Source organism: Alosa sapidissima, chromosome 2 (assembly GCF_018492685.1).
Source record: "Alosa sapidissima isolate fAloSap1 chromosome 2, fAloSap1.pri, whole genome shotgun sequence".
NCBI lineage: Eukaryota > Metazoa > Chordata > Actinopteri > Clupeiformes > Clupeidae > Alosa > Alosa sapidissima.
The window spans coordinates 12,832,153-12,844,652 of record NC_055958.1 but is presented as its reverse complement, the minus strand read 5'-3'; the positions used below and the strand labels follow the sequence as shown (position 1 = coordinate 12,844,652).

Genomic DNA, 12,500 nt, shown 5'->3' with positions numbered 1-12,500 from the left:
AACAACAGAACCAACCTGAGAACTGCAGAATGTCAAAGCAGCAGAAAACAAACACCCCCAAGAGAGAAAAGAGCCAAACCATTTGATAATACAGCGAACACTATGGGCCAAACCATTTGATAATACAGCGAACACTATGGGCCAAACCATTTGATAATACAGCGAACACTATGGGGCAGTTGGAGTGTGTGGTTATTCACTTCCTTCTTATATTTTGTTAAAGCAGCCACTACCATTTAGGTGCCAGCTGATCCTGGGTCAGGTCCGGGCTTCAGGGCCGTTCCCACCAGGAACGATAACTATAAAGATAACCATAACCATAATGATAAAAGCGCTATTATGATAAAAGCGTCCACACTGATTAACAATAAGGAAAGTCTCTGCTCGTGTTAATTAATGCGATGGCTAAAATGTGATGGATTCTGATTGGCTGCTAGCTTTTTATCGTTCTCAAAATCGCTCGGAAAGTGATCCCCAATGATATCGTTCTTCATGTCGTTATCGTTATAGTTTATATTTAATGTCATCATTCATATGAACGAGAACAATATTTTTTTATATAGTTATCGTTATAGTTATGGTTCTTGTTGTGAACGGCCCTTTAATCTGCACCTTAAACTTGCACCTTAAGTGGGCCGGATCAGGACAGATCCACGCCAGATCCGGACTAGAGTCAGACAAAGTGAGCCACAAGATTTTCTGGGGGTGCAGCTATGAGACAAGGGGTTGTGTTTTATTTTGACGTACAACCCCAATCCAGCTTCACTGTTCTCCATTCCCACCATATGGAGCTGCACATTATCTAGTGTCTGTGGGCCAGAGCCATGCCTGCCTGATATAGGCACAGAGACACTGATAACTGGGCAGCCATCAGATGTGTTTGTGCTAATGACCCAACTTGTGGGTGGGGGGGGGATGGGGGGGTTGTACTCACCATCTGAACAGAGCTGGTCCCTGGAACACAGCCTCTTCTCAAACAGACAACCTGAGAAAAAGAGAAAGATAGATGGAGAGAGGAGAGAGGAGAGGAGGATGAAGAGAAAGATAGATGGAGAGACAGAGAGAGAAGAGGAGGATGAAGAGAAAGATAGATGGAGAGACAGAGAGAGGAGAGGGGGATGAAGAGAAAGATAGATGGAGAGACAGAGAGAGAAGAGGAGGATGAAGAGAAAGATAGATGGAGAGAGGAGAGGGGGATGAAGAGAAAGATAGATGGAGAAATGGACAGAGGGATGGAGGGAGAGAGAGGGATGAAGAGAAATATATGAGAGAGGTAAAAGCAGAGAGAAAGAATGAAGACCGACACAGATGAGAGAGATGGAGATGGACAGAAAAAGAAAGAATGGTGGAAAAAAAGGAAAAAGGAAAGATGGAATATGGATATAGGTGGAAAAAGAAAAGAAAGCGAAGAGTGAGGGAGAAATAAGGGAGAAAGAATGACAGAACAGAGAAAATAAAAAGAGAGATAGAAAGAAAAGGAAAGAGAGAAAAAAAGTTATTCACTAGTCATTCTCCGCATTGCATGAGTCATCCAGTTGAGAGTTCAGCGAGTGCGAGCACAGAAGCAGTTTGCTCCCACAGGAACACACATTGCTGAATAGACTTCAACTTCCTGTGTAATGAGAGGCCCTTATTGCTGCATGGGTGGCAGGGTTACCTCCTCACTCCCCACACACTCGTACACATTACACAATAAGAAGACAATAAGAGAGGGAGAGAGAGAGAGAACATTACTCCTCTGACTCTCATCGTCAACAGTTAATGCATGACTAATAATATGACACTATGTCAAACAATCACACACTCTATAAAAGGAAGACAGAGGTGAAACCTACGCTGGTCTGTATGTGTGTGTGTGTGTGTGTGTGTGTATGTGTGTGTATGTGTCTGTGTGTGTGTGTGGGGGGAGGGGGGGTGCATGTGTGTGTGTGTGTGTGTGGGTGTTTGTGTGCGAATGTGCATGATTTCATACATGTGCAAAACCTGGTGAAACCTACGCTGGTTTGTATGTATGTGTGTGGTGTGTGTGCGTGTGTGTGCTCAGTTATCTCTCACTGACTCTCATAATTTTCACACTCGCAGTCAAAGGCACATAATCCATGACCAGCACAATTAAAGATGGCAGTCATTGTCATGGGATGAGCTACAATGGCTAGTAACAACACACTGACAGTCTTGCCAAAAAATTCCATTGCTGCAAGCAGCTTTAAAGACAAGTGGACGGAGCCTTGCCAGAGTCATTTGCTGTCGCTAGGAGACTAACACTTACTTTCTGGAAGTTAGTGAATTTGCACAGGGATTCGAAAATAATTACTGTGAGTTGTAAACAACAAATTACTGTAAGTTCTGTTCTCATCAATGAACAAGAAAGAGTGTTGTATTGTTGTGTTGTTGAATTGTAATGTATAAGAATAGTTTAAGGGCTACTATCAGATTTATTATGTGCATTTACATGTGTGAGTGTATTGTGTGCATGTGTGGTGTGTGTATGTGTTTGCATGTTAGTCTGGATGTGAATGTGTGTGTCTATGTCTCTGTGTGTGTGTGAGTGTGGGTGTGTGTGTGTGTATGTGTTTGCGTGTTAGTCTGGATGTGAATGTGTGTGTCTATGTCTCTCTCTGTGTGTGTGTGTGTGTGTGTGTGTGTGTGTGTGTGTGTGTGTGTGTGTGTGTGTGTGTGTGTGTGTGTGTGTGTGTGTCTGTGAGTGGGCACACACTTATGAACAGTGCAGAATGTAGGCAGTGAAACAAGCTGGACAGCACTACACAATGTCCCACTAGACATCTGGATTATATTTATTTATTTATTTATTGGTTTATTTGATAGGGACCATGCATATTAATGAACATTGTATAAAAAACACCATGTAAATATGCCAGAGTCAGTAAAAATAACTACTTTTCATCTGCAGTCCCTAGGCAGGTGACAGGACAAACATATAGATAGCCAGCAGTCATACAGCACTCACACACTGTAAAATTAAACACATAATGGTGACATATGCATTAACAGAATAAGCAAAACACAACAGACAAACAAAACAAAACAGAAATACATGAAGACAAGGAGGACATAAGGGTGACATATACAGTACATTGACAGAATAAACAAACAAAACTAAACAGAAATACATGAAGACAAGGACATTATTCATTATTCATTATTCATCCACCTCTATACATTTAATTGATAGGGATATCCATCCCACACTCCACAGCCATGTCAATCGCACAGCCCTATACAGCCCCATGTCTCCCATAGGGTCAGGATGTCAATCACACAGCCCTATACAGCCCCATGTCTCCCATAGGGTTCAGGATGTCACATAACAGTTACAGGGCCCCTGCTACTGCCAGTGCAGCTGACAAGCTAGTGAGGATGAGCTGTGTTTTTGTTCTGTATTTCTAGCTGTGTTTTTGTTCTGTATTTCTAGCTCTGGTAATTGTTTAAGACCTGCCTTATCTGTAAGAACAAGGAAGGGAAGTACCATATAGCCTTCTGAATAAGGCACATTTTCAGCACAGAATCGTACCAGTTTAGTTATAAGTGGCTTTATTTATAGAATGCATGAGCTACCATGTGGCTCCTCTAACTACAGTATAACTTACTGCTGACCTACCAATCAATCAAGTGATGTGAACTATGGTTAGATATTATGTGATATCTGAACACTAGGACAATGTATGAATACTATTATTTACAGTTTAGCATGTTGAGGAAAGTAAAGGAAAGCATGAGTAATTTGCACTTACACATAGTATGATATTTATGCATTTACATTTGTGATCATATATTTTGCAAATACAAAGTATGGCTTTGCTGTAACAAACTGTTTATGGGCGTGGTACAAACAATTACTATGTTGTAAAGTCTTTTGAATATCAGAGTGTTTATCAAATATTCCGGGGATTGAAAAAAAAATTGTTAAGACAGCCACCACATTTACATTAGAGGTGTTTAATTGTGAAAATCCTACACTGCATTCGACATTTACATTAGAGGTGTTTTACTGTGAAAATCCTACACTGCATTCGACATTTACATTAGAGGTGTTTAATTGTGAAAATCCTACACTGCATTCCTGCCTGCAGGGGAAATACAGTGTCCATGGACTGCAGGAAAAAGTGTGTGTGTGTGTGTGTGTGTGTGTGTGTGTGTGTGTGTGTGTGTGTGTGTGTGAATAAATAAATAGCAGGAAAGTGGGGTTGCCAGTGAGTTGCGCAGTATACCAGAGCTGGACACAGCTGGTCAAACAAAGAGGTGGACAGGCAGTGCCGTGTGTGTCTGTGTGCACATGCTTCTGTGTGCATATGTGAATAGGTACAGGTATAACAGGGTGTCTGTGTGTGTGTGCGTGTGTGTGTGTGTGTGTGTGTGTGTGTGTGTGTGTGTGTGTGTGTGTGTGTGTGTGTGTGTCAATGAGTTAAAATGTGTGTTCTGAGGTCAGCCCAAGAGCTCGTAGCAGGTGGTGTGTGTGTGTGTGTGTGTGTGTGTGTATGTGTGTGTGTGTGTGTGTGTGTTTGTGTGTGTGTGGTGTGTGTGCAAACACTGATAAAGACAGAGAGAGATAAACACACGGGCGAGTAAACGAGTAAACCCAAAGCTGTAGACACACCCAAAAGACAGACACACACACACACACACACACAGATTAGAGCGACGAAAGAGAGAGAAAGAGAGGGACAGAGAGAAACAGAGAGAAAGAGACAGAGAGAGAGAGAGATAGACAGAGAGAGAGAGAGAAGGGAGAGAAAAAGAGCAGGAAACAAAGCTTAAGCCAGATACATCATACAGAGACTAGAAAAGAAAGGAATATCAGAGAAGGAGAAAGAAAGAGAGATGACTGAGAGAGAGAGAGAGAGAGAGAGAGAGAGAGAGAGAGAGAGAGAGAGAGAGAGAGAGAGAGAGAGAGAGGGAGATAATAATACCCTAATGTCAGGGCCACAGACAGAGTGAGATGGGAAGAAAGGAGGAGAAACAGAAAAAGATAGATGTGAGTAAAACAGCTGGATAACACAAAAGCGATGATAAGATAAGGGGTGGTGTGAAAAACAAACTGAGGAAGAAGGATGAGGAGAGGAGGTGAAAAGAAAAAAGAGAGAGGGGGAGGATAGAGTCCCACACAAAAAGAGAGAGGGGGAGGATAGAGTCCCACACAGAGCAAACATGGATGAGAGGCTTAGACGGAGCATGAGCAGAACAGAGACCGAGATGTGACCGCAAAGCAGAACACATCAAGCCCACGTGTGAGACCATCTCCTGCGCTCACAGATCTTTCACGCGCACACGCTGATCATCTTTCACGCACACACGCTGATCATCTTTCACAAGCGTTCCACTTAGCATTTAGCATTTAGCATGATTTGATGGCCGCCTGGGTGTGAACATCTCTCCATAGTCAACGTCACCGTGTGAATGTTGTTTGCAATGACTGGGGACACGTGTGGGCTTACGCGACGATCAGACGAGTGTGTAATGTGCGTTGTTCTGGACACCAATCTGTCCTTCTCCTGAACGCACCAATATTTGATTTCTTTTTCCTTTATGAGAGGCAAAAAGAGAGGATTAAGCACGCCTTGAAATCCCTTGCCATCTGAGGGCAAAAACAAAGACAGATGAATTCAACAGTCGCTGTCAATCATACACTTCCTGTTGGAGCTAGACACCTCAGCAATCGGAAAGGGAGAGACTGAGTGATGCAGAGGAGTGATAGAGACAGGGGAGAGCGAGAAAAAAAGAAATAGAGAGAGAGAGAGAAAGAGGAAAAATCGGAAGGACAGGTACAGAGCATGAGAAAAGATGTCTGATGTTTAAAACCCCTTTATTGAACCATCACATGGATCAAGGACTGTCTAAAAAGCCCACTGAGTACTATGCCCCCATTTCCAACCTGCTCTACACCCACACCATAGGAAGTGGAGGCAGGAAAAGCAACAGATACAGAGAAAAAAGAGGGGGTGGGGGGTCAAAGGGATGGAGAAATACTGTGTAGTGTCAGGTGAGGAGAAAGGGGGAACAAAGAGAAAGGTTGAGAGAGAGAGAAGACAGAGTGAGCATGCTTAGTGTGTTTGTGCGCTTAGTGTGTGTGTGCTTAGTGTGTGTGTGTCTAAGAATGACAGAGAGAGAGAGAAGAAGAAAAAGAAGAAGAAAGGAAGAAGATGATGAAGAAGAAGAGAGGACAGATTGAGGAGCAGGCTGTTTATAATGTCACTGAACACAGATAAGAGCACTTCTGACAGGTTCTGATGGATTCGGTCTGCATACTCACAGTCCCCTGCAAGCCAATTATCCCCAGTCCAATACATCAACACACACACTACTCCGCTCAGCTCAGTTCAATGCAATTTCCAGCTAACAGCATTAGCTCTATGGGGCTGCCAGGGAGAGTCTTCCTGCACATGGCTAATACGTAATAACCTGTTGAGCCATATTTTGATTCTGTCATAAATGTTTGATGTTTTGTTTGCATTTGCATTGATATAATTTTATAATTTTGAAGTTTGCATTTGCATTGAGATACTTTTAATATTGATAAAGAAAAGGAAAAGTAAAAATTGCAAATCCCATATGAACATAAACATTCATAAGCAATAAGACCTTTACATCAAGACAGCACAAATTCCATATGAACATACACACAAGGAGAAAACAGAAACTGTGCACTTTAATGAGAATCCTAAAGCTAAAGAGAGCTATATATAACAAGAGAGCGAGAGGGAGAGAGAGAGAGAGGCAGAGGGAGAGAGAGGGAGAGAGAGAGAGAGAGAGAGAGAGGGAAGGAGAGAGAGAGCAGAGAAGACTCCTCTGATCACCCATCTCATTATCCCACCAGAGCTGCTTGCCTGCTGCCCATTGTTGTGGAGCTGCGGAGCTGTGACGCAAGACAGCATGTCATCAGTGACTCACACACTCACTCAGTCATACACACACACACACACACATACACACACACACACACACACACACACACACACACACACACACACACACTCACTGAGAGAGAGAGAGTTGTGCAGGTAATATGTGAGAGACTGCAGGAATGGATAAATGAATAGTTGGTGTCAGTAAAGATGTACCGGCACATTTGTTTGAGGGAACTGTGAAAGAAATCTGAAAACAGGCAGGTATAGTTAACATTTCCCCAGGAACCACTTTAGAAACCCACAACTCTTTTCTTCCCTGGTCTGTTTTGACAATGGCAGGGTCTGTTTAAATAATATGTACATTCAAACAATTAAAGATATGATGCAAAATCACAAAATTTCACAAAATGTAAATAGCATATTAAACAACAACCAATGAATATAGTTATGAGGAAATGTCTAAATTGCCATTTGTGTGTTACCAACTTTCCTGCGGTCATAACTGGGCAACACTGCTGACCAGAAGCCTGAAAGGCAACTAAACAAATCACGGCAAGCCACACACCATGCACCCGCGTGCGTGGAAAAATGCCGTTGCTTGACGACTCTCCGCAATGCTGCTCTCTCTCACACACACAGAGACATACAGTCTGTGGTCAGAGCCCCCGCATGTTGTTACCAGGGAAATAACGCAACGAATGGAGACTGCCAATGGCATCTCCGTTGAGTATTCAGCTAACTGTTACCGTAGAGGAAGGAGGGGGAGTTAAGAATGACGAGTGAAGGAGTGGGGACTTGGGGGAGGTGAGGAGAAGAGAGGGAGAATGGAACTCAAGAAGGCCACTTCGCTCGGAGCTGTCCGTGGTGCTGACGTTTCTCACCGTTCATTGTCTATGTCGTCGGTTAGTATTTGCCCAATTGCCATTTTAATGGTTGTCAGACCTTTATGTATAAATCTATGGTTTTAGCTTCACACCTCAACTGTTGGCTGACTCCATGCATTATTACACAACGAAGAAGACTTATGTGAAGATAATAAAATGTTAAATTATTGTTTTTATTGTCTATGACACTGGCTTTGCTGTAATGTTGAATGTTCATAACAAACTTCATGATGCCTTGGCTAAACATGTATGACAACAGTATTCATTCAACTATCACAACAAGTAGACTACATCTGCAACCTGTGTATGTGACACCCGTCCCCCCTTCTCTATCAAGTACATATAAGATATAATAAGTAGGCTATCACGTATCGCACATTAAACACTAATATGATCGCCGTGTAGTCAGCTGAACAGACAACCGCACTGTCATTCTGCATTTCCTTTTGCGCTTGGCTCACCCTGACTTCATATGGCCAACCAAGCGCGAGCATCCCTGCTCTGCGATGGGCGACATGTTCTTACCGTATCTGCCTGAGAGCCCGACCTGGTAGCAAACAGTCAGGAGAAGCACGACTCTCCATAGCCGCGGGTGTCTCGAACCAGCCATCATCGTCCAAGCAGGGCTCAAGTCAGCCGGCGCGAATTCGGTTGCCTCTAGAAATTGCGATTTAAATCCTCATTTTGCAGGTGGCTGGATGAACTGTATGGCTAAATGTTTGACAGGTATCGGGAAAGGATGGCGAGGAGCAGAGGAGGGGCATGGGAGGGCTCCGTGTCTTGTCGTAAAAGGCAATCAAAAACATACGGAGACATTCATGAGAGATCGGAAGATCTGGTACGGATCCGGAGTAGGACTCACATCCGAATTTTCCTTTCACGACCACGCCGAGATGACGGGGACCCGCAATTACGTCATAGCGCCGCCAACGAGATATCTTCAAGACGAAATCTAGGAGGAGGGGAGGGGTGCGCGCAGCTCTGGCGTCACAGGGTTTAGCAGTCAGAATTAATGAAGGAGAGGTCGTTTCACGCTGTCACCACGGAAACACAGATCCATTTTGTTTTTAAGTCTACAGCACCTGCACAGTAGGCTACAGATTTAGCGGCGTGGGAGACTTACTGCTGTACCGTTCATGGATGCGGAAGAGTCAGCCAGGTGTCAAAGAGCACCAACACGTCATCGTTAAAAGCTTTAGTGACCCCTGCAGCGTTGAGGCAACACACACACACACACACACACACACACACACACACACACACACACACATGTACAGATCCAAACATTGATGGAAGTATGTTACACAGGTCTGAACAAATACAGAATGCATTGTTCTATTTTCATTATTTCTGCACTAGTGATTATGGGTAAACATGGCATCATCGTTTCTAGATGGATCAGGGATGGATTACTGCACGGGCCTTCCGGGCCCAAGGTGTCAGGGGGCCCCTGAAGCCCAAGCCTTTGCATGGAATCATTGCCTCAATATCAACACATCAGGATGTAGGCTATGAATCTGATTGAATTTAGTATTGCCCATCCCCAAAATGCACCAGAATACAGGAAATCACATTAAACAAATGTAAAAAATTCTGGGGGAGTGCCCTCAAATCCCTCCTTCCACATACTGTATGCGACAATTAGTGGGGAGCCCTCAATACATCTGGGTCCAGGGGCCCGAAAGTTCATAATCCGTCCATGAGATGGATATACCTTTTATTTGTTTTATTTATAGAGCAGTACTATGCAAGCCTTTTGCATTTGGCTTGCTTAGTCCAGACAGTTGCAAGTCACGTAAAACAAGTTTGTGCACATGCCCAAGACTCCCCAACACAATGTAAATAAATGCTAGTGACTGAAACCAAGTGTCCTTACTCTGCATTCCACTCTACAGTCACTGACCATGTCTACTCAATGTTCATGAGGTAATACTGTATCTTTGTACTGCTGTCGTGGCTGTTTAAAGACCCTGGGCTGTAGAAGCCATTTTTCAAAACATATCCATACTACAAATTGACATCAGAGCACCTTCACAGATGACAAACAACCAGGCAATCAAACAAACATCAAAACACCCAGTCATCAGAGCTTTTAGGGGAGGGAGGCTGAGCGTGATGAAGCAGTCTAGTGAACTATACAAGCTCTGCTGACATCTAGAGGCCAAATGCACTCACTGCATGTGGAGTAGGGCAGCACTATTTGTCATTCTGTTAATACTCACTTAATGGTGTCTCTTTCCAATATTAATGTCAAGATAAGGGTTACTGTTAATAAGGAGAATATCTGCAAAAGATGTAGAGATTTGGCTAATCATTAATTGATTGAAATTCTAAATTGCTACCTTGGCAGCTTTTCTCTCTCTCTCTCTCTCTCTCTCTCTCTCTCTCTCTTTTTTTTTTTTTTTTTCAATTCAATTCAATTCAATTCAATTCAAGAATGCTTTATTGGCATGACAAGCTCACTTATATTGCCAAAGCAGTTATACAATAAATCTGAACACATACATGTCAGTAGATTTTCATAGGAATAAAATAAATAGGTAAAATAAAGTAAAATGTAGTGTATGATGCAGTGTGTGTGTTTGTGTATGTGTGTTGTGTGTGTGTGTGTGTGTGTGTGTGTGTGTGTGTGTGTGTGTGTGTGTGTGTGTGTGCGCGCGTGTGTGCGCACCTGTCTGCATGTGTCTGTGTGTGTGTGTCTGTGTGTGTATTTATTTGGTGATATAGGTCACTCATTGTCCCTCAGATTGTGGCATGTTGATACATATTGGGCAGCAAGATATGCTTTATCTCCTTCTCCTAATAATATCTTTAATTTTGATATGTCATTAAGTTCATTAAAATTAGGAATTTCTGAGTTAAATTTGTTGAAGAAAAGGTTTCTTGTTTGATTGAAGGATGTACATTGTAGGAGGAAGTGCATCTCTGTCTCGACCTCACCTGTCATGCAGTAACCACATATTCTGTGTTCTTTTGGTTGCCATGATTTTCTGAGTCTTCCTTTTTCGATTTCCAATTTGTGGTCACTTAGCCTGTATTTGGTTAGGGTCAGTCTCTGTTTTCTATCTCTGACAGTATTAAGATATTCTGCTATTTTATATTCTCGGTTTAGGGACAGATAGCATTGTAATCTACTTTGATTTTTAGTTTCTTCTTTCCAATATTCCAAATAGGCTACTTTACATTGTTTCATAATTTGGTTTACTCTGATTGTTTTTTGGAAAACAGTGTTGTTGTGAGACTGATCAGAGTGGGTGTGTGGTAAGGCAGTTAGTCTCTGCAACAACTGGTGTAGGGGACTTTTTTCTGGGTTCAGCTCTTGGGTTTGGAGGGCTTTAGAATGAAGGGTGTCTTGTGGGCTGGATTTAAGGTGATTCAGAAAATTGAGTGCTCTTTTGTTGATGTTAATGATTAGTGGGTATCTACCTAATTCAGCTCTACATGCATTTGTTGGTGTTTTTCTCTGTACTTGTAGAATGTTTCTGCAGAACTCAGCATGTAGGGATTCTATTGTGTGTTTGTCCCAGTGAGTATAGCTATGATGACTGAGTGGACCCCATACTTCACTACCATACAGCGCAATGGGCTGGATGACACTATCAAATATTTTAAGCCAGATTTTAATTGGAATTTGGAGATTATAAAATGTTCTGCCGGACAATGCCCTGACGGACACCTCTCCCTTGGGTGAAGTATTGGGTTATTTTTTATAACTTATATTATATATTAATTTTAACAGCACATCTGTTATTTAAATACATGGTTTTAATTAGGTCATACACTTTACCCCCTATCCCACAATTTAGTAGTCTAAAATAGAGCCCTTCATGCCAAATAGAATCAAACGCCTTTTTAAAATCAATGAAACAAGCAAATATCTTGCCATTTTTTGTTTGGTGAACATGTTTATTAATTAAGGTGTGGAGCGTATAAACATGATCGGTGGTACGGTGTTTTGGAAGGAAGCCAATTTGATTTTTGCTTAGAATGGAATGTGTATCAAGAAAATCTGCTATTCTCTTGTTTAAGATACTGCAGAACAGCTTTCCCAGGCAACTGCTGACACATATGCCACGATAATTAGAGGGGTTTGATTTGTCCCCTTTTTTGTGGATGGGGGAAATCAGCCCTTTACACCACATGTCAGGAAAATGTCCTGACCGTAATATGATGTTGAACAATTTCAACACTGCACCCTGCATCTCTGGGGTGCTGCATTTAAGCATTTCATTTTTAATGCTATCTGGACCACAAGCTTTCCTTGGCCGTAGAGCATTTGTCTGGGTGGTTAATTCTTCCCAAGTAATTGAAAAGTCAAGGGGGTTTTGGTTGTTTTTAATTTTTTCTTCTAATGATTGGAGTTTTTCTTTTATTAAATGTTGATCTGAATTGAGGTCATTAATTGGTATGTTTTTGTATAAATCTTCAAAGTGTGCTTTCCAGATGTTGCCATTTTGGATGGGTAATGCTTCTCGTTCTTTTGTGTTGAAATTGTTCCACATATCCCAGAATTGATTTTCATTAATGGCTTTCTCAATATCTTCAAGTTGCTTTTGGCTGTAGTTTTGTTTTTTGTTCTGAATTGTATGTTTATATTTGTTTAGAATTTCATTGTAATGAATACGTAAGGCTGCGTTGTTTGGTTGACGATGTTTTTCATTTGCTATTTTTCTCAGGTCTTTTCTGATGGTCTTGCATTCTTGATCATACCATTTGTCAGATTTTTTTCTTTTTAAAGGCTTCCGTTTTTGCC

General features: G+C 42.1%; 1 protein-coding gene across 3 annotated transcripts in view; it reads right to left on the bottom strand.

Annotated features, from left to right (window-relative positions):
* Positions 1–8,641, bottom strand: part of ptprna (protein tyrosine phosphatase receptor type Na) — a 50,330-nt gene extending 41,689 nt beyond the window's left edge. For 2 of the 3 annotated variants that reach the window (XM_042075479.1, XM_042075489.1), the window contains exons 1-2: positions 8,273–8,641; positions 935–985 (exon numbers count right to left, since the gene is read on the bottom strand). In XM_042075479.1, the coding sequence (XP_041931413.1) occupies positions 935–985; positions 8,273–8,360 (139 nt within the window). In that variant the 5' untranslated portion in view covers positions 8,361–8,641. Of the gene's footprint in view, positions 1–934; positions 986–8,272 lie in introns of those variants that run through there. The other variant, XM_042075497.1, reaches the window with a different exon arrangement.
* Between the last annotated feature and the right edge of the window lie 3,859 nt (positions 8,642–12,500).